Raw genomic sequence first — 22,202 nt, 5'->3', positions numbered from 1 at the left:
ACTTAAGCAAGAAGATTCCCTAGGTGAGCATCAAAATCCAAATTTGTCATTATATCTTCTGTGACAAAGGATCTTCAATTTTTACATGCTAGATCTTGATTCTCCATCCTGGGAACATCTTGGAATCCTACTCCTAGATAGTTGGGATGTAGCGAGAAACCCTGCCCATTTAGCAATATGGGAATGGCAGAGACGGGAGTCTTAGTCCAGGGATAGGAAAGGTTGCTCAATAGATAAGAGAGTATCTTATGATTTGAGAGATGTGGAATTCAGCGCCTCCCTCAGACAGAAACTTCCTGTGTGATCTTGGGACAGTCACTTTGTCTAAGCTGATCCCATCTGTAAAATTCAGATAATACCTCCCATGGGTGCTGTGAGAATGCACTGATATTAATGAGGATCTGTGATATAAGAGTGATGAGGCCCATGTAATTCCTCTATAGCAGGGGTGGTCCCTTTTTTTTTTGTCAAGGTCAAAGTTTCTTGGTCAAGGTATAGTCAAGGTTCACATGCCAGAGAAAATAATAACAAAATAACAATAATAAGAAGTAAATAAAAAAGATTTTCGGGTGCGTTCATAAGCGTCCTATGGTCTGGATTTGGCCCTCAGTCTGAATATTGACTGTATAGTGTCTAGGAAAAAGGGTAATGTTTCTGTAACTAGTTTGGGACCTCTCTAGTTGTGCTCACTGTGTTCTAAGAAAGCGATGGGAGGAGTTGTACATATATACCCAGGTGTTGGTTGTTTGTGAATATCGAGCAAAGACAATTATTTGGGGACCAGCTCTTTCCCCAAGTTTAGTTTGTTATATAAGCAGCAATAGACACATCAAACTAGTTATCCTGGGAAACCATGTTCTCTACCAATCTCAGAAATTCTCTATCTCCTTCATTAGCTTGTGAGCTTACCATACTCTTTCTGAGTGTACATCTTTTCTGTCTCATAGGCCTCCAGAACATTGCGGGTTGAATCCATAAACCTGATAAATAAAGGTTCATGCTCTTATTTTGTATTGTTGCTCTTTTTACAGGGGAATTGGAAATGGAGGAAGCAAATGAAACCACGGTGGCTGAGTTTGTTCTGCTGGGGTTTTCTGGGGTTGGTGACCAACTTCAGATGTTTCTCTTCGTTGTTCTTTTACTGACCTACTTGGTCACACTAACCGGGAACTCATTAATCATTCTGATAGTGTGGGTGGATCACCGACTCCATACCCCCATGTACTTTTTCATCGGCAATCTGTCCTTCTTGGAGATCTGGTTCACCTCGGTCACAAGCCCAAAGATGCTGCTCAACTATCTCTCAGACAACAAAACCATTTCATTCCTTGCTTGCATGGCCCAGTCCTACTTCTATTTTGCCCTGGGGTCTACAGAGTTCATCCTTCTTGTGGTCATGTCTTTTGACCGCTATGTTGCCATCTGCCACCCATTGCGATATGCTGCCATCATGAAACAGAGACTCTGCATTCAACTAGTTTTTGTTTCTTGGGTGGGAGGTTTCCTGGTTATAAGTTTACGGATGGTCCTGGTGTGCAAGCTGAGATTTTGTGGACCGAATGTGATCAACCATTTCTTTTGTGACAGCATCCCGCTTTTCCAACTCTCCTGCACTGATACCCAAGTAATTAAGAGGGTGGATTCCATTTTGCTGTCAGCCATAGTGTTGATTTCATTATGTTTAACCATGATGTCATACGCTTGCATCTTATACTCTATAGTGAGAATCCCATCTGCCAGAGGAAGGCAGAAAGCCTTTGCCACCTGCGCTTCCCATCTTACTGTTGTAACACTGATCTACGGGAGCTGTATTTTTATGTACACCAGGCCCACCCATGGCTACTCCTTGGATCACAACAAAGCCATGTCAGTGCTAAACACTGTCGTGACCCCGTTCCTTAATCCCTTCATCTACAGCCTAAGAAACAAGAGTGTTAAGCTTGCACTGAGAGATGTCTTCAGTCACAGCAAGGCAAAGTTGTTCCCAAAGTTACGATGTGCTTCTTGATGGAGGTAAGAACAACAAAAACACAGTGGAAGAGGAGACGTCAGTCTTGCAACAGACTCTGCAAAATAGCCTCTTCTCCATCTGAACCAAAGTTCACTCAAATCTATTGCTCAGGGAATTAATCTGAATAGCACAATGGTTGGAGCGATGTTGTGGGAGGTGAGACACTCAGGTTCCTTGTTTGGTTTGATTTGGAGACAGGATTTGAACCTGTGTCTTTCATATTCCCTGCAGCTCCCTCCCACCTTAGCCTTGTGGAGTTAAATCAGAACATAAGAGCTGCCACAGTGGGTCCAATCCATGGTCCAGCTAGTCTAGTCTCCAGTTTCTAACTGTAGCCTGTAACAAAGCTTCTGGGAGAATGTACAGAACATGGAAATTTTGCAGTGATCCACACCTAGCTTCTGTCATCAGAGATTTAGAGTCACCCCAAGCATGGGGTTGCATCCCTGAGCATCTCGGCTAATATCCACTGTTGGCCCTATCCTCCATGATCCTATCCTCCATCTAGATCATTTTTTCAACCCATTTGCACTTTTGTCTAGCCCAACATCCCATTGGCAAGAAATTCCGCATGTGAATTGTGTGGAAAAAGTACTTCCTCTTGTTGTATTAACCTGCTGCCTATTAATGTCTTTAGGTGTTCTCTGCTATTTGTATCATGGGAATGAGGATAGAACACTTCTCTCTTGGCTTTTTCCACACCATTCATGTTTTTATACAACTCTTTCATATCCTATTTGAATAATCTCTTTTCTAAACCAAAAAGCCCTAATCTTTTCACACTCTCGTATTATGGAAGTAGTTCCTTTCCCTGGACATCTTTGTTGTCCTCCTCTGAAACCTTTGGAGTTCCACTATAACCTTTTCAAAATGGGGAAACCAGAACTGATCACAGTATTTATGGTGTGGGCATCTGATGGATTTATAGAGTGGCGTTATGATTTTTTTTGTTTCATTATCGATCCCTTTCCTATTGGTTTCTAGCCTTCTGTCAACTATTTTTTTTAAATCCACTGTTGTGCACTGAGCTGACACTTTCAGACAAATATCTGTGGAGTCCTGAGGGTATTTTTCTTTAGTGCTAAAAGCTCAATAGCCTAAAATCTGAAGTCAAATTAAAGACTTTCTTCTGCTCTGTCAGCAGACATAGAATATTAGTTACAGTGTCGCAGTTTCTCAGGTGCAGAATGGAATGGACAGAGATTTTTGGCCCATACAACCTGCTGGTTAGGCACTAGCCCAAAATGGGAGACACCCAATTAAAATGCTGGCTCCAAGCAAGGCAGTGCAAGGATTTTAACCGTGTCTTCACATGTTCTAACACTGTACCCTACACACTGGGCTCTAGGCTAGAAGAGATGCTCCCTACCACTGCCCAGAAATGCTAGATGGACCGGGTCATCTGTTTCACAAACAGTTTCATGAGTCTTGGTTTCATTCTGATGCAGAATGAAAACAATTTTTGAAGCCCTGAAATGGAATTGTTTTCTAACCAGCATCTCACTTTCTTCCCCTGGCCTGGTACCAGATTGCTTACGTGTTTCAGACACTAATTTTTTACTGTGGTTTTCTATTTCATCTGCAGTTATAAGGACTTGGAGAAAAAAATATTTTCCTCTCTACTGTTTGAAACACAGACCAAAAGTAATTAATCCTAAGAGAGAAGGTGCTGAAATAAAGACACACAAAGTTGTTGACTTCGATTTTAATGTTGCAAAGCAGATATCAGCCCTCACCCCCTGAGAATGTTTTTGTTGATGACCCTTGCTGAAATCATTCTCTCTGGTCAGGAAAAGAGTCTTCTTTGGCCCATCCCCTTCTACTATCACACTGGGCCATTGGTGTCAGCTGTGACTCACCAGAAATTGTACCTTATTCTGTCACAAACCCTGCTGCTTAAAGCACATGGCCTCATAAGTATGAGCTCGGACATCAGAGTTCATGCTGACTGCCAAAGAGAGGACCAGTACTGAACCCCCATACCCTGCAGCAAAGCGCTCCCTAACACACTGCTTAGTGATTAGAGGTCGATCTTTTCAAAGACAGCTGGGGTTGGGGGTTGTATTTTCAAATGCATTTTGTCAGCCAACTATTTAAAACAATGAACGTCGCCACCTCTGCTTCCCATCTTGCTCTTCTAACACTGACCATGAAAGGTGTATTTTTATGTATGTCAGGCCCACAGGAAACTTATCTCTGGATCTCAGCAAAGAGATGGCTCTGCTCAACACCATAGTTCATGCTTTCCTCAACCCCTTTATCTACAGCCTCCAAAACAAGGGTCTTAATCCCACCTTGAGAGATACTTTCAGTCTGAGCAGGACACAATTATTCCCCAAGTTCTGTTATGCTTCTTGATGGAGGCCAAAAAAAAAAATGGAAAAGAAGAAATCAGTCTTGCAGCATGTAGATATATTCTGTGCACTAGCCTCTTCTTCATCTGTATATTTTTACAATAAAAAGTCAGTTGATCAAGTCTATTGTTTGGGGATTGAATTCAAATTCTTTATTTTATATTTTTGAAAAGCTCTGGATTAGGACACATTGGATACCAACCTTCTTCTCTATCTTCTTGGGCATGGTGAAGTTCATCCAACAGACCATGGTATCCTACAATCTAGACGTGGCCATCTGCAACCCCTTGCCCTTGCCCTACGCAGTCATTATGAATGGCAGGGGGTGATACGTGCTTGTCCTTTCCTGATGGCTAGCATCTTTCTGTTCATGCTTGGTCCACCCATTGTATATGCCAGGATTCCATTGTGTGGCCAAGAACTAGATCTTTTCTTGTGTGATATCACCCCTCTTGAAAGCTGTCTGTATGAGCATCAGCTACCTTGAAATACTAGACTTTATTCTCTCCTCCATTGTATTACTGAGATCCTTAACATTGACCATAGTGTCTTACACCTATATCATAGCCTCTATCCTCAGGATAGCCCCCGTTGAAGGGCACATAAAGGTATTTTCCACGTGTGTGTTACACATCACCGTAGTAACCATTGCAGCCTATGGGAGTTCCGGTTTTGTGTCTGTCTGGCCACAGCAGAGCCAGTCCTTGGCTTATGATAAAGAAGCATCTCTGCTCACCCACAGAGGTGACATCCCTATTAAACACCTTCATCTATAGCCTTGGGAATGTTAGCATTAAGGAGGTCTTGAGAGATACTGTAGCTAGGCTTATAGGTTACTCCATTCTGAAAATGACTTTTTAAAAGAGGAGAAAAGAGTAAATAAAAGGCCAGGAGAGCCTGACTTATATTTCCAAGAGTGACTGAGGCCCTTAGAGGCAGAGTTTCAAAGGAATTTAGGGGCTAGATGCATAAAGAGACTTAGGTACCTAATGGTCACTTTATGCCCCACTGAGATCCACCCAACCTCTACTCAACTGTCACTTAAACCTGGGCTCACCTAAATTCCCCACGTGCCTATGTTTGTGACACCAAAGTCCTCATGGTGTTTAAATGTCCATCGGTGGGCATGTCTGAAAGCACGATGCGCTGGTGTCACCAAGCGGGTCTCTGCCCTAGCTCATCACTAAGCCTCACTGAGATTCTCAAACCAGGTGTTTCCTCATTGATCATGCATGTGGGCAGGGGGGTAGGTTTGTAGAAAGTTTGGTGGTGCCCACAATGCTCAGAGCTCACCCCCCCGAACTCTGCCCCCCAACTGCCAAAGGCTCTGTGAGGGAGTTTGGGTGGAGGGAGGAGGTCTGGGGTGCAGGCCCTGTGTTGGGGCAGAGGATTAGGGTGTAGGACGGTTGAGAGGTTGGGCTCTGGGATGGAGTCTGGGATGCAGGCTCTGGGAGGGGCTACGGAGGGAGGGAGTGCAGGCTCTGGGAGGGAGTTTAGGGATGGGAGGGGCTGCAGGATCTGGAACAGAGTTTGGGTGTAGGCTCTGGGCTGGGGTAAGAGATGTGCAGGCTCTGGGACAGAGTTTAGGTGTAGGAGGAGGTGTGTGGGAAGGGGTTGGTGATGCAGGCTCTGGGATGGAGTTTGGATGCTAGGTGCAGGCTCCAGGCTGGGGCATGGGGTGGGATGCAGGATGGGTGGAGGGGTGCAGGCTCTGGGAGGGAGTGTGGAGGGCTGGGTCAGGCTCTGGGCAGGGGCTAGGGGTGTAAGAGAGGGTGGGAGGTGCAGGCTCTGGTACAGAGTTTAGGTGCAGGCTCTAGGCTGGGGGTGCAGGTTCTGGGAGGGAGTTTGGGGGCCAGAAAGGGGATGTGAGCTCTCGGAGGGGGTGGTGGGTGCTGGGGGGGGGACTGCCATCACATGTGGCTTCCTTCCTCCCCTGCTGGCCCTCACCGTAGCCTCGGTGGGGGTGGGGATGGGGGAGGGGGCTACGCCTTGCCCAGTGTTTGCAGGAGTGGGGACTGTGGGTGTGTATGGGGGGTGGTGGTGGATCACAGGGTCAAACACCACTGAAGCCCCAGCAGCTGCTCAGGTGAGTCACAGAGGTCCACTCCAGATGTCTCCAGCCGGAAGCCCCTCGGCGTCTGGTGCGGGGGGAGGGGAGGGCTGTGTGTGCCCCTTCCCCCTCCCGAGGTGCAATAGCAGCAGCAGCTGCCTCAGCCTGATGCCAGCGGCGTTGCTCTTGTGCTGGGCTGTAGCTGCCAGTAGCGGAGGCCAGGGAGAGCCATGCTGCTTTCACTCAGGCAGGGGCACTTCACGGGTGTGTGTGTGTGTGTGCTCCAGGCAGGGCCGAGGGAGAGACCCGGCTCCAAACATTGGTGGGGCTTGAATCTTCCTTGAGCCTGGGCACCCCAAGAGAATATAACTTGCCACCCCTGTGGGGCCTTATCTGGTAGCCATTCTCAAAGGCACAGAGCAGATAGCTGGGGGAAAATAGATTGGGAACCTTCTGGGCTAGGAAGTGTGTGCCCCATAATTCCCAATGCCTCAGTGTTTAGGGCTATTTAAATCCCTTCTCCAAATTAGGCAGCATGGCAATTTGAAGACAAGTCTTTTACACCCCAGATGTGTGCCCTAACCACTGGGCTTTTGGGTAGAGTAGAGTAGGAACTAATGGTTAGTGTAATTTTTTCATGAGAAAGACCTGATCTGCCTTAGTTGCTTATCTCCAGGAGAGGGTTCATGGCTGTGAGTCCTGAGTGGAAATAGGTTTATCCTTCTAGTCCAATCCCCTGCACTGATGCAACACTATGTATTATCTAGACCATCCCTGACAGGTGTTTGTCCATCTTATTCTTAAAAATTTCCAGTGATGGAGATTCCACAACCTCACTAGGTAAATCGTTCCAGTGCTTAACTAGCCTGACGGTTAGGAAGTATTTTGTAATATCTAATCTAAAATGTCCTTGCTAATAATTGACCCCATTACTTCTTGTCCAGTCCTCACTGGTAGATGAGAGCAATTTATCACTCTCCTCTTTGTAACCTTTTATGTATTTGAAGACTATTGTCACGTCTACTCTTCTCCAGACTAAACATACCCAGTTTCTTGAACTCTTTCCTTGCAGGTCAGGTCTTCTAGACCTTTAATCATATTTGCTGCTCTTCTCTGGACTTTCTACAGTTTGTCCAGATCTTTTCTGAAATGTGTTGCCCAGCACTGGAGACAGCACTCTAGCTGAGACTTTTTCAGTGCTAAGCAGAGTTTGTCTCTTGTCTTAAACTTGGTTTGAAAGTTCTTAGGGCAGATACCATCCTGTTGTTGGGCTTTTTAGAGTACCTAATGCAGTGTTCACCTGATTTATGATTGGGGTCGCTAGGCACTACCAAATATAAGTTCTTCTTCTGATCATTTGTTTATTAACATTGATAACCTAAGTGTTGCTTCTGTATTCATTCTGCCAAGCAGTAGTGGGTGTAATTGACTTAACATTGTAGCTCTCACCGAGCAAGGATGGTCCAGTAGTTAGGGTGGAAACCTGAGAGTCCTGGCTTTACATTTTTCCCTCACCACTGGCCTCCTGCGTGAGTTTGGGCAAGTCCCTCCCGGCCAGATTTTTAAAGATATTTAGGATCCTAAAGATGGAGATCAGAACCTGGTGAGATTTTCAAAACTGGAAAGATTCCTAGCTCCTTAGGATGGGACAACCCCGTCATCTAGCCTGGCCTCCTGTGTATCACAGGCCATGACATTAAAGAAGGACGGAAGGGAGCGCTATCACAGGACAATTGAATGCAGCATGTGAGGTAGGTGTAGAGTGAGGGTTCAAGTGATTAAGGCACCAAATTCCCACAGACTCTTAGGATCAAGTTTTCAAAGGTATTTAGGTACCTAAAGATGCAGCTGGGCACCTACTGGGCTTACACAAAGCACTGCAATGGGGCAGGTGGCCCACTACGTGCACGTGGGAACAGCTGTCCTGTTGAGAGGGCTGGGCAGAACCTAGGCGGCAAAAAAGGTCAGATAGAAGGATAGCAGATTGCTGCCAGAGATGGGCAGACCCCCGGCCACAAAGCCAGGGTCAGCGGGCTAAAGAGTGCTGAAAAAAGGGTAGCCACTGATGGGGTGACCCACTGATGTCTCCTGGCCAGACAGCTTAACCTCCAGGAACAATGAGAGGGCCAGGGAGAATAAGGGATACTCCTCTGGCAAAGATTGGCTGAGCCTTACTCAGTGAGTGGGGCTATCAACAAGGCCAGGGCTTTATAAAGCAGTGAGCAAGTGACCAGGAAGCTTTGTGACCAGGGGCTGCTAGCAGGGAGTTTTGCAAGGCAGTTTGGAAGGGGAGTGGGAAGGGGGAAGGTTCACTTGCTGTTCTTTAAAACTTGTAAGCTAAACTATATTCAAAACTTCTTGATTTAAACAAAACCCTTCATTAACCTAGGTAGCTGCAGGAGACCATGCAGGCAGAAGCCCAGCAGCAGAGTGGAGGCTATCCAGTTTATTGTGCTGAGTGCAGCATGTATGATTCCCTTCCCTGTGGGTGGGTGGCGTATGTGTGCAGTCGGTGCAAAGAGCTCCTGGCCCTCAGACCGCCTACGGGCTTTGGAGGCCAGGGTGGCAGAACAGGAGGAGCTAAGTGAGGCAGAGAGGTATGTTGATGAGGCTTTCCGGGACACTGTAGAATTGTCCCACCTCTGGTCAGACAGTCCCTGCGCTGTTGAGGAGGGATAAAGGCCCAGGGAAACAGAACAGTCAACGGGAGCAGAGGGAAACCTTCCCATAGTTGGGACCCTCCTTCCAGATGGTGCTGGGGTTGACTCTCACACTGAGGTTACCTCTCCGGGGGAGGGAACTCCAGTTGCTAGGAAAAGGCAGATGTTAGTAATGGGAGTTTCGGTCTTTAGAAACATAGCTAGCTGGGTTTGTGATGATCGGGAGAACCGTATGGTGACTTGCCTGCCTGGTGCGAAGGTTGCGGATCTCTCGAGGCATCTGGACAGACTTATATGTAGTGCTAGGGAGGAGCTGGTGGTCGTGGTACATATAGGTACCAATGACATAGGGAAGAGTAGGAGAGATGTCCTGGAAGCCAAATTTAGGCTGCTCGGGAAGAGACTGAAATCCAGGACCTCTATGGTGGCATTCTCAGAAATGCTCCCAGTTCCACGAGCAGGGCCAGGTAGGCAGGCAGAGCGGACGATAGAGGGCAGACTACGTATGAATTTACCCTGTATAAGCTTTATACAGATAAAAATGGATTCATTTGGGGTTTGGATCCCACTGGGAGTTGGGTGTCTGGCTGTTAGAGACAGAGGCACTTGCTAAGTCATTTTCAGTTAAGTCTGCAGCTTTGGGGTGTGGGTCAGACCCTGGGTCTGTGCTGCAGCATGTCTGGCTCAACAAGGCAGGGTTCTGAAGGCCGAGACTGAACCCGAACATGAGGGGCTTGGGATGCAGGAGGGGGCTAAGGGCTATGGCAGGGTGTTGGGGGGTGCAGGGTGTGGACTTTGGGAGGAATTTTGGATGTGGGAGGGGACTCCAGGTTGGGATAGGGGCTTGGGGTGAGGGAGGGGTGTAGGAGGGGGTGCAGGGTCCCGGCAATGCTTACCACGGTGTGCCTTAGCCCTGGGACCCTCCTGTGCTGCCGACCAGACTTTTAACAGCCTGGTCACTGGTGCCGAAGGGAGCTGCCAGGGCCCCCTTTTGACCAGGTGTTCTGGTTAAAACCAGATATCTGGCAACACTACTAGACGTGTTAGCTGCCTTTCAACTCTGTGTGGGCAGGAAGGGACAAGCTGCTTCCAGCCACACGTGTGGGATGGGGAGAAAGAGATGAAATCTGCAATGATACGGGCCAGGTCATCTCTTCCCCTCCCGCTCCTCCCCTGTGGCTGGAAGCAGCTCCTGTCCCTTCCCTCCTGCACAGTGACAGAAGGCTGCTGCTGGCCACATTCTGGTATGAACCCTGGAAGAAATCGGGGGGCAGGGGGGTAATGTGACCCTGTATGCCCCCTCCTCTGTGTGGTGCCTCATGAAGACATGGTGCCAGGTACCGGGAGAGGCGGGTCTGTCCCGGGGGCCCAGCCTGGCATGGAGGGTGGAGAGCACTGGGCAGGGAGGGTTGGGTAGGCCGGTCACCACCCCCACTTCATGTGAGAGAGGTGTACAGAAGTGTGTGCACATCACCTCTCCCTGTGTGTGTGTGTGTGTGTGTTGGGTAGGGGTGTGTGTGTCATCCCTCCACGTGTGAACCTTAAAGCCTTAAAGATAAGAAGGTAAGTACAAAGAAGTCAATTATGCAGTATTTCTTTTTAACAGGGTCTCAGGCAACTTGATGTTAATGTGAATATTTGTACTGCATAGTTCTGACTGATTGCCATTGAACTCACTTGAAGACAAGTAATTTTACCAGGTGTTCCATATTCAGCATAGGGAAATGGTCACTCTAGTCAGTGTCGACACTGCATTGCTTACGGCAACTGTTATTGGCTTTCAGGAGCCATCCCACAATGCCCCACAGTGACACAACAATGAATACAAGCACTCCTGATGATGACGTGCACCGCTGACACAAGAAGCAAAGTGTAGACATGCATAAGCGTTGTAAACGCTGTGGCAGCTGTATGTCAATGTAAATTAGGAAGTCTTAATTTTGTAGTGTGGACATGGCCTAGTTCTCCGTAACATCACTCTTGGCAAATTTTTTATAGTAATCTTGTGATCTACTGGCATAGGGTTATTCGTAGGTCACCCACTCACGTCAAGTGTTCTTAAACCTATGGCAGGGTTTCTCAAACAAGGGTCACCGCTTGTGCAGGGAAAGCCCAGTCTGCAGGTCCGGCCAATTGTGGGTCCCACTGGCCGCGGATCACTGCTCCAGGCCAATGGGAGCTACTGGAAGCGGTGGCCAGTAAGTCACTCGGCCTGCGCCGTTTCCAGCAGCTCCCATTGGCCCGGAGCAGCGATCCACAGCCAGTGGGAGCCGCGATCAGCCGGACCTGTGGACAGGGCAGATAAACACACCAGCCCAGCCCGCCAGGGGCTTTCCCTACCCTGCTCTATTTCATTGTATATGGCACCTCTAAACACCAGGTAAGTGTTCAGAGGAACCATATACACTCTCTCACAGACACCCCTACACACACCCCTCAGGGCTGAATTCCCATTCATCGATCTGGCACGGTAGAGTGTAAATAAGAATTAATCCCGTTTTCCAAGCCATGTGACAAGTTAGAAGCTGCCCATTTCTTTAAAGGTGACAAACTTCTTTATGTTCAGTTTGCACCAATTTGCACATATGAAACCCTCTGAGATTTCTTAGACGTTTTATTTCCCTTGGGTGGTGCCAGTGAAATGATAGCACTTCTCCGACATTGTTTATAAAATGAGTGAAGACGAGACATGTTTCTCCCTAAACAGAACAGAGAAGGAGACATGTGTTTTGTTTGTTTTCTTTTGTTGTAAGATCACGGCATTGAAGATTCAGCTGAATGAGAGAGGTAAATCTTTCAGGTGTAAATCATTAGACTTAATGTAGCAAACCATGACATTTCATTTTCTTTTGATTTATATTTTGATTACATTTTCTATGCTGGAAAAAAATTCTATTAGGAAGAAAAATCTAGTAGGAAATATTACCGTTTCTTATCTGAAAGAAGGTAATTAAACCTATGTTACAACAATCTTATATGCCTAATTCAGTGTGGAGGAATTGATTAAATCATTATAGATTCATGGTATGATTGCTCAGTGTTCTGATTTGGTGGCTAATTTATCTTTGATTTATGTATTTGGATGCCTCATTCCCATCCCATCCTCTAGACAGCATTGAAAACTGTCACACTAAGTGAGAAAGGGTCTTTTTCCTATGAGCTCTGTGAACTCATCCTCAAGTTCTTCTTACTCTCTTCACATTTAAATGACTTTGGAAGACCAATAATTGTCATTCCACCTACAGGGAATCTTGCCGATCTTAATTTCCTTTTGCCTTGCTGTTGCATGCAATGGCTGAAAAATGCAAAGCCACCTAGATGATACAGATGTCCTTTAAAATTCGTAGGAGTTAGGCAACAAGATCCCTTAGCTGAGCATGAAAATGCGGCACATTAGCTCTTCCATAATGGGGATCTTAATTTTTTTTAATGCTAGTTCTCCCTTCTCCATCCTGGAATCCTTCTCCTCTCTAGCTGGGATGTAGCCAGGAACCCTTCCTGTTTAGCAATATGGGAATGGCAGAGACAGGGGGAGTCTTAGTCCAGGGATAGGAAAGGTTGCTCAATAGATAAGAGAGTATCTCATGATTTGGGAGATGTGGAATTCAGCGCCTCCCTCAGACACAAACTCCCTGTGTGATCTTGGGAAAGTCACTTCATCTAAGTTGATCCCATCTGTAAAAGTCAGATAATACCTCACACGGGTGCTGAGAGAATCCACCAATATTTGCGAGGTTCTCCAATACGAGAGTGATAATGGTCCCATGTATCAGATGGGGAGCCATGTTAGTCTGGATCTATAAAAAGCAACAAAGAATCCTGTGGCACCTCATAGACTAACAGATGTATTGGAGCATGAGCTTTCATGGGTGAATACCGACATGTGTCTGATGAAGTGGGTATTCATCCATGAAAGTTTAGGCTCCAATGCATCTGTTAGTCTATACGGTGCCACAGAACTCTTTGTTGTTTTTTAAAGGCCCCATGTAGTTTGTGAGTACTTTGTAGAAACGGAGTAAGATCTCTTTAAATAGTTGGTGAGATCTCTCTCGTTGTGCTCACTGTGATCTAAGGCACCAGAAAGCACTGAGAGGGGCTGTATGTGTATATCCAGGTGTTGCTTGTTTGTGAATATCAAGTAAAGACAATTATTTGGAAACCAGCTCTTTCCTCAAGTTTAATTTGTTATATAAAATACAATAGACATATCAACCTAGTTACCCTGGGAACCCATGTTCTCTGTCAAGCTCACTAATGCTCTGTCTCCTTCCTTAGTGTGTGATGTTGAGTGTACAGCTTTTCTGTCTCACAACCCTCCAGAACAGGGATCAGCAACCTTTGGCATGTGGCCCGCCAGGGTCAGGCTGGTTTGTTTATCTGCCACATCGGCAAGTTCAGCCGATCGCGGCTCCCACTGGCCACAGTTCCCCACTCCAGGCCAATGGGGGCTGCAGGAAGTGGCGCGGGCCGAGGGATGTGCTGTCCGCCGCTTCCCTCATCCCTCATTGGCCTGAAGCAGTGAACTGTGGCCTGTGAGAGCTCCGATCGGCTGAACCTGCAGACACGACAGGTAAACAAACTGGCCCAGCCCACCAGCGTGCTTACCCTGCTGAGCTGCATGCCAAAGGTTGCTGATCCCTGCTCCAAAACATTGTGGTTGAATCCATAAATGTGATAGATAAAGGTTCATGCTCTTGTTTTGTATTGTTGCTCTTTCTACAGGGAAAACTGAAATTGGAAATGGAGGAAGCAAATGAAACCACAGTGGCTGAATTCAGGCTCTTGGGATTTTCTGGAGTTTGTGACAAATTCCAGATGTTTCTTTTCTTTGTTCTTTTACTGACCTACTTGGTCACACTAACCGGGAACTCATTAATCATTCTGATAGTGTGGGTGGATCACCGACTCCACACCCCCATGTACTTTTTCATCAGCAATCTGTCCTTCTTGGAGATCTGGTTCACCTCGGTCACAAGCCCAAAGATGTTGTTGAACTTTCTCTCAGACAACAAAACCATCTCATTCCTTGCCTGCATGGCCCAGTCCTACTTCTATTTTGCCCTGGGAGCTGCGGAGTTCATCCTTCTCGTGGTCATGTCCTTTGACCGCTATGTTGCTATCTGCCACCCATTGCGATATGCTGCCATCATGAAACAGAGACTCTGCATTCAACTAGTTTTTGTTTCTTGGGTGGGAGGTTTCCTGGTTATAGGTTTACGGATGGTCTTGATGTGCAAGCTGAGATTCTGTGGACCGAATGTGATCAACCATTTCTTTTGTGACAGCACCCCACTTTTCCAACTCTCCTGCATTGATACCCAAGTAATTAAGAGGGTGGATTCCATTTTGCTGTCAGCCATAGTGTTAACTTCATTATGTTTAACCCTGATGTCGTATGCTTGCATCTTCTACTCTATACTGAGAATCCCATCTGCCACGGAGAGGCAGAAAGCCTTTGCCACCTGCGCTTCCCATCTTACTGTTGTAACGATGGCCTATGGAAGCTGCTTTGCTTTGTATGGCAGTCCCTCAGGATACTTATCTCTGGAAATCAACAAAGGGGTGGCTCTGCTGAACACCGTAGTGTACCCATTCCTCAACCCCTTCATCTACAGCCTCAGAAACAAGAGTGTTAAACTTGCCCTGAGCATTGCTTTCAGTCGTGACAGGACAAAGTTGTTCCTCAAGTTGTGTTATGCTTCTTGATGGAGGCAAGATGTGTAATAATAATAATAATTAGAAAAGCATAGTTCAGTGTTGCAACATGTAGCCAAATTCTGTGCAATAGCCTCTTCTGCATCTGATTTATTTATTTATTTATTTCATTATTTTTTAAATAAAGTTTGGTCAAGTCTATTGTCTGGGGGAATTAATTCAAATTCTTTATTTCATTCTTTTGAAAAGTACTGGACTAGGAAACACTGGATGTCCATGTGTATTGCTCCACAGAACAGACACAACATTGAGAGAAGCAAGTTACACTTTGTTTATAACCACTAAGTGCCTCATAATCATTGATGGGTTTTACCTTCACAATCTCACCCCCCAGCTTCTATAGATGGGAAAGCAAGACACAGCCTAGACTAAGTGCCTTGCCCACATTTACATATGAAGTAGTTAATTTGGTCTGGAATTTTCAAACGAGTTTTTTTATTTTGGATTCATTGGAAGTGTGGTGCCTTCCTCAGGCTTCTTTGAAAATCTCAGCCTAGTTTCTTATCTCTCCATCTTACTTCTAGTTGGAAAGTTTTTAATTAAGGCCCAGATCCTTCTCAACAATTCTAACACTTACTGCTATGTTGTCCATTTTGTAGTTGTGCAATTGTTTTTTTCCCCTTCCTAAGTGTACTGACTTGTAATTGTCTTTCTTTAATTTCATCTTGTTGATTTCAGACCAATCCCCTAATTTGTCAAGGTTATTTTGAATTCTAATACTGTCCTCCAAAGTGTTTGCAATCCCTCACAGCTTGGTGTCATCCATAAATTGTATAAGTACTCTGTTAATTATCCAAGTCATTAATTAAAATACTGAGTAGTACTGGACCAAGGACTGATGCCTGTGGGACCCCCACTAGATATGAACCATTCATATCTATTGTCTGCGTACGGTCTTTAAACGAATTTTGTACCCATCTGATAGTAATTTCATCTAGACCACATTTCCCTAGCTTGCATATGAGAGTGCTATCTGGGATTGTGTCAAGGGCATTACAATCTAGATACATCACCTCTAGAGCCTCCCCACATTCGTTAAGCCAGTAACCCTCTCAAAGAAGGCAATTAGGTTGGTTTGGCACAATTTGTTCTTGACAATCCATGCTGACCTCTGAGTGCGACCTACCCACCCCCTTATACATTAAAAACACTTTTAAATATATTTAGCACCTTTACAAATGCTGGATGCAAAGCAGGGTTTGGGGTGGAGGCTGACAGCTTGTGACCCCCCGTGTAATAAATTTTGACCCCCTGAGGGGTCTCGACCCCCAGTTTGAGAACCCATGATATAAACTTTAATTATTACTGCAATAATACCAGTTGTCTTGACTTGGTGTTGCTTATCTTTGGGTAGAAGTCTGTTCTCTCTTCTTCTTTAGTAGCTGCCTCCAAGATAATACTATTCGCAATCTTCTATTGGAACAATAGGCCAAGCTTTCCATTTGATGTGGTAAAGAGAATGTCATTCCGACCCATCTCAATATCAAGAAATTCACACAAAACCACGATATAACGCACATACAGATCCTCAATTCTTTCAATCTAAAACACTGATTTAGCAACACTGAAAGGTTTTGGAAATTTCATGTTGGTTTCACTGAATTGGGTCAACCACATTAAAACAAAAATCAAAATATTTCATTGCAGCATTTTCCGCATGAAATGTTTCAGGTTTTTTGAGCAAAACAATGTTGCCTTAAAATGTTCTCACTTTTATTTTTAAAAAATAGAAATATTTTTAAAGAGTCAAAATGGAAACAATGCATTTTGGTTGTGTCATTTGACACAAAAGAAATTTTTTTTTTACTTTGGCATTCACAAAAAAATATTAATTTTTGGTTCAATCTCAAACCATTTTTTTTCAATTGCAAGCTAACTGAAAGTCATTTTTCACTCAGCTACACTCACAAACACACACTAATTTTCTATTCCACCTACAATCTGTTTGTTTAAGAATATAACCAATAGAAGTGCTTTCAAAATGGGTAAAAAAATTGTGAATATTTAAGAGAAATATGTTTCAGTTTGTTTTGATAGCAACATTCCAAATGTTGATGGAAAAAATCAAGAAAAAAATCTAAATTTGGGAAATTTAAAAAACTTGAATTAATCACCCAGTTCTACTTTAAAATTTTATAGTAGGATTTTCAAAGATTCCTAAGGGAGTTAAGCACCTGAATTCCACGGGCACTCTGCACCTAACTTCCTTAAGCTTTTTTGAAAATTTGAGCCATAAAAAGATGACCATTTTTGTATTCAATTTGGGCACATATCTCATGAAGTCCTTTGAGATTTCTTGCATCTGGTAATTTCCCACTGGTAATGCTGGAGCTCAGATGACGTTATAGCACTTTGAAACCCCTTATTTATAGAGTGGCTGAAGGCAAAGTTTATTTCCCAGATGGACAGAGGCAACATGCTGAGAAGAGCAACAGAGAGAGAGAACAATTCAGTGAAAGAGAGAGAGGTGTTTCTTCATTTCTAAATGGCAGCATCCATTCCTCAGCCAGTCTGAAAAGGTAAAGGTCTGTAATTGAGGTGCACCTATTTTTATTTTGTGATGTTCCACAGTTTAGAAATTCATAGATTAGAAGGGGCCAGTTTGATCATCTTGTCTGAAATCCTGTGTAACACAGGCCAAGAACTTCACAGGAAAAACTCCTAGGGCAGATCTTTTGTAGGAAAAAAAAATCAATCTTGATTTAGAAAATGTCAGTTATGAAGAATCCACCACAACCTTTGGCAAATTTTTACATGATTAATTATCCTCACTGTTAAAATTTATACCTTATTTCCAGTTTGAATTTGTCGTATTTCAACTTCCATCCAATAGTTCATGTTATGTGCTTCTCTGCTGCATAGACGAGTCCATTTGCTCCTCATGTCAGTACTTTGGACTCCAACCAAGTCACCAGGATGTTAAACTTCTCTTTGCTAAACTGAATAGATTGAGTTCCTTGAATTTATCACTAGAAGGCATATAGAAGTGGACCTTTAGGTACTGCATTCATGTCACTGCTCTACAAAAGGGGTGGTAAAGATTTGAGCAAGGAATGCAGAATGGTGGAGCAACAGAATATAGTAGTGAAATTCAGTCGATTTTTAGATTATTGAAGAAAAGCATCAGAGATGACTTTGTGGTGTACAAGTGCGTACATGGGGAAAAGATAGTAGAAGATTCCTTCATTTAGCAGAAAAAAATATCCCATGGTTGGAAGCTGAACTTAGACTCATTCAAACAAGAAGTAAGGTGCACATTTTTAAGGGTGAGAGCTATTAAGTATTGGGGCAATTTACCTAGAGATGTGGTGGATATTTCATCGCACAAAGTCTTTAAATTGAGTTTGGATGTCTTCCTAGAAGATATCCTCTACTTCAACCACAAGTTGTGGGCTAAATGGCAAAATTACTGGATACGATTGTATGTTTTGTGGGATGCTGAGGGCAGGTTAGATCTTTCTTTGGTAACTGATAAGTTGTGTGCTCTGGGGTAGTGACATGAAAGGCAATTGAGGGTAAATGTTAGGCACTGAGTTTTTTATTATAATTCTGATGCAAAAAAATAAAATTTCCCAAATAAATAAGGGATAATTAAAAGCTTAAAAGATTCTGAGCTCAAATGCAGCAGTTGTATTGAATAGGCTTATCATTGTTATCATTGATAAATATTTTACTCTCTATAGTCAATATAATGGGGTTTATAATAAATATAATGGTGTTGTGAACATTTTTTATTTTAAATGTTCACCAACTATGAAACATTGAAAAATATGACTCCAGATCAAGCATAAATGTGGAGATGGGACTATATTAACTTGAAATTGCATTGTGTGAGATGTTATAGAGCAGGGTTTCTCAAACAGGCGTTGCCGCTTGTGTAGGGATAGCCCCTGGCTGGCCGGGCTGGTGTGTTTACCTGCCCCTTCCTCAGGTCCGGCCGATTGCGGCTCCCACTGGCCGCAGATTGCTGCTCCAGGCCAATGGGAGCTGCTGGAAGTGGCAGTCAGTAAGTCCCTCTGCTTCTGCCACTTTCCGCAGCTCCCATTGGCCAGAAGCAGCAATCCAAGGCCAGTGGGAGCCGCGATCGGCCGGACCTGCAGACTAGGCAGATAAACACACTGGCCCGGCCCACCGGGGACTTTCCCTACACAAGCAGCAACCCCTGTTTGAGAAACCCTGTTATAGGATAAGTTTTATGGAATTCCAACTTTGAAAAAGACTCAAGGGTCATGATGAAAAATCACCTGAACGAGTGCTCTCAGTTCGGAGCTGTGACCAAAAAGTCTAATGCCATTCTTTGGTGTAAAATCCGGGGAATCTTTAAAAGGTAAAAGGATGTTATTTTCCTCTGTATTTGGCACTGGTGCGACCACTGGTGGAATCCTGTGTCCCTTTTTGGAGTGCACAGTTGAAGAAGGATGTTGACAAATTGAGAAGTGTTCAGAGATGAGCCACAAGAATGATTGCAGCTTTGGGGAACATAACTGATAGTAACAGACTCAAGGAACTCTAGGTAACTTGAGCACAGGCCCTGGGAACAAATAGCTCAGTCTAGCAGACAAAAGTACAACTAGATCAAATGGCTGAAAGTTGAAGCTAGAAAAATTGAGACTGCAACTAAAGTGCACATTTTTTAATAATGAGGGGAGTTAACCAATTGAATCATTCACAAAGTGTTGTGATTGAGTCTCCATTCCTGGTAATATTTAAACCAAGATTGAATGTTTTTCCTAAGTTCTAGTTCAAAAGGAATTATTTTGAGAAAGTTCAATGGCAGAAGTTGTACAAGAGGTCAGACAAGATGATCATTCATGCTTTTATAGTTCTCTACCTATCCCCCGATAATCCTCTCTTTTCCAAGATGAACAATCCCAGTCTTTTTAATCTCTCCTCATTTGGAAACTGTTCCATACACTTAATAATTTGCATTACCCTTCTTTGTACCTTTTCTATGTCTAATATATATTTTTGGGATGTGGGCATACTATGGATTTATATGATGGCATCATGATATTTACTGTCTTATTATCTGTTCATAACATTCTGCTAGCTTTTCTGACTGCCACTGGACAAAGATGGCAAAGTTTGCAGATGAGACAAAATTACAGAAGATAGTTAAATGCAAAGCAGAGTTACAAAAGGATTTCACAAAACAGGGTGATTGGAAAACCAAAAAAGCAGATGAAATTCGATGTTAAAAAATGCAAAGTAATGCACATTGGAAAACGTAATCCCAACTATACACGCAAAATATTGGGGTCTAAATTAGCTGTTCCCACTCAAGAAAAATCTTGGAATCATTGTGGATAATTCTCTGAAATCATCTACTCAATATGTAGCAGCAGTCACAAAAGAGAACAATGTTAGGAACCATTAGCAAAAGGATAGATAATAAGATAGCAAATTACATAATGCAGGTATATAAATACATACTATTCCTGCACGTAGAATACTGTGGGCAGTTCTAGTCACCCCATATAAGAAAAGATGCATTAGAAATGGAAAAGTTACAGAGAAAGGTAACCAAAATGATTAGAGATATGGAACAAGTTCCATATGAGGCAGGGATTCTCAAACAGGGGTCGCTGCTTGTGCAGGGAAAGCCCCTGGCGGGCCGGGCAGGTGTGTTTACCTGCCCCATCCACAGGTCCGGCCGATCATGGCTCCCATTGGCCGCAGATACTGCACCGGGCCAATGGGAGCTGCTGGAAGCAGTGGCCAGTAAGTCCCTCAGCCCACGCCGCTGTTCTTATGACAAGAAGTTAGGGGAGTAACAGCAGGGCCGGTGCAACCATTTAGGTGACCTAGGCAGTCGCCTAGGGCACTGGCATTTGGGGGGCACCATTTTCTTCGGCAGCGACCGCGGCGGCCAGATCTTCGGCCACCTCAGTTGCTGCTGGCATTTAGGCGGAGGGAGCTGGGGCAGGGGAGAGTGGGGAGGGCTGCCTGCAGCAAGTAAAGGGTGGGAGCCGCACGCAGGAGAACTGCTTCACTTCTCCCACCTCCCAGGCTTGCGGCGCCAATCAGCTTAGGCAGCACAAGCCTGGGAGGCGGGAGAAGTGAAGTGACAGAGTGCTCGGGGTCCTTGTGCTCGTGTGCGGAGCAGGGCTGAGCTGGGGCGGGGGAGGGGTGCTTCAGCGGGGAGGGTGGGAAGCTGCCGCAAGGGGGGGCTCCTCAGGGAGGAGGGGAGAGCTACCACGCGGGGGGTGCGCCTCAGGGCAGAGGCGGAGGGCACAAGGTGGAAGTTTCGCCTAGGGCGCGAAACATCCTTGCACTGGCCCTGAGTAATGGAGTTACTACGTAAAATCCTGTGTCATATGTTTTGTATAAAGTGGGGCTAGAAGATCGAAAGGGTTCATCTGGCTTAACATGTATGAATCTGTGAAAATGCCATTCACTTATTTTCACTGTTACTCTTTCTGCAGCCCAGGCTGATGTTGGCCATGGAGGAAAGGAATGAAACGGATGTGTCTGAGTTCATCCTTCTGGGATTTTCCAGTCTTGGTGAGAAACTGAAGATTTTCCTCTTCCTGGTTCTTCTCCTCACCTACCTGATCACAGTGACGAGCAATGTGGTCATCATTTTCATAGTGTGGGTGGATCCCCGACTCCACTCTCCCATGTACTTTTTCATTGTCAATTTGTCCTTCTTGGAAATCTGGTTCACCTCGGTCACAAGCCCTAAACTGATGCTGAATTTTCTTTCAGTCAACAGAACCATTTCATTCCACGGCTGCATGGCCCAGTCCTTCTTCTATTTTGCTTTAGGGACTACAGAGTTCTACCTCCTAGTGGTCATGTCCTTTGATCGCTATGTTGCCATCTGCCGCCCTTTGCAATATGCCACCATCATGAAGCAGAGACTCTGCATCCAGCTGGTCCTTGGTTCGTGGGTGGGAAGTTTCACAGTTATGAGTTTACGGATGCTCCTGATTTCAAAGCTGAGATTCTGTGGGCCAAACGTGATCGACCATTTCTTCTGTGACAATTCTCCCCTCTTCCAACTCTCCTGCACTGACACCAGTGGGGTTAAGAGGATGGACTCCATTTTGATCTCAACTTTAGTACTGACTTCATTATGTTTAACAATGTTGTCTTACATGAGCATCTTTTTCTCTATTCTCCAAATGCCAACAGTCACAGGCAGACAGAAAGCTTTTGCTACCTGTGGGTCCCATCTCACAGCTTTGACAATTGTCTATGGAAGCTGCATTGTTTTGTATGCCAGGCCTTTGGGAAATTCCTCCTTGGATGTCAACAAAGGGGTGGCTCTGCTGAACAGCATAGTGTACCCTTTCCTCAACCCCTTTATCTACAGCCTCAGAAACAAGACTGTGAAACTCGCCCTGAGAGAAACGTTTGGTCGTAGTACTGTAATGTTATTCCCCAATCTGTGCCATGCTTCTGGATAG

At 44.9% G+C, this 22,202-nt stretch overlaps 3 protein-coding genes across 3 annotated transcripts; all 3 read left to right on the top strand.

Moving 5' to 3' along the window:
• Positions 1-1,042: 1,042 nt before the first annotated feature.
• On the top strand, positions 1,043-2,008 carry LOC127031680 (olfactory receptor 49-like). The gene has a single exon (XM_050918760.1). The coding sequence runs from the start codon at positions 1,043-1,045 to the stop codon at positions 2,006-2,008; it is 966 nt and encodes a 321-aa protein (XP_050774717.1).
• Positions 2,009-13,815: 11,807 nt separating this feature from the next.
• On the top strand, positions 13,816-14,781 carry LOC127031679 (olfactory receptor 49-like). The gene has a single exon (XM_050918759.1). It carries the CDS (start codon positions 13,816-13,818, stop codon positions 14,779-14,781), a length of 966 nt encoding a protein of 321 aa, XP_050774716.1.
• A 6,452-nt stretch (positions 14,782-21,233) lies between these two features.
• Positions 21,234-22,202, top strand: LOC127031867 (olfactory receptor 6M1-like). The gene has a single exon (XM_050918885.1). The coding sequence runs from the start codon at positions 21,234-21,236 to the stop codon at positions 22,200-22,202; it is 969 nt and encodes a 322-aa protein (XP_050774842.1).

This window comes from Gopherus flavomarginatus, chromosome 11 (genome assembly GCF_025201925.1).
Source record: "Gopherus flavomarginatus isolate rGopFla2 chromosome 11, rGopFla2.mat.asm, whole genome shotgun sequence".
In the NCBI taxonomy this organism is placed as follows: Eukaryota; Metazoa; Chordata; order Testudines; family Testudinidae; genus Gopherus; species Gopherus flavomarginatus.
The sequence above is the reverse complement of the archived record's forward strand: the minus strand, read 5'-3'. Positions and strand labels throughout refer to the sequence as shown.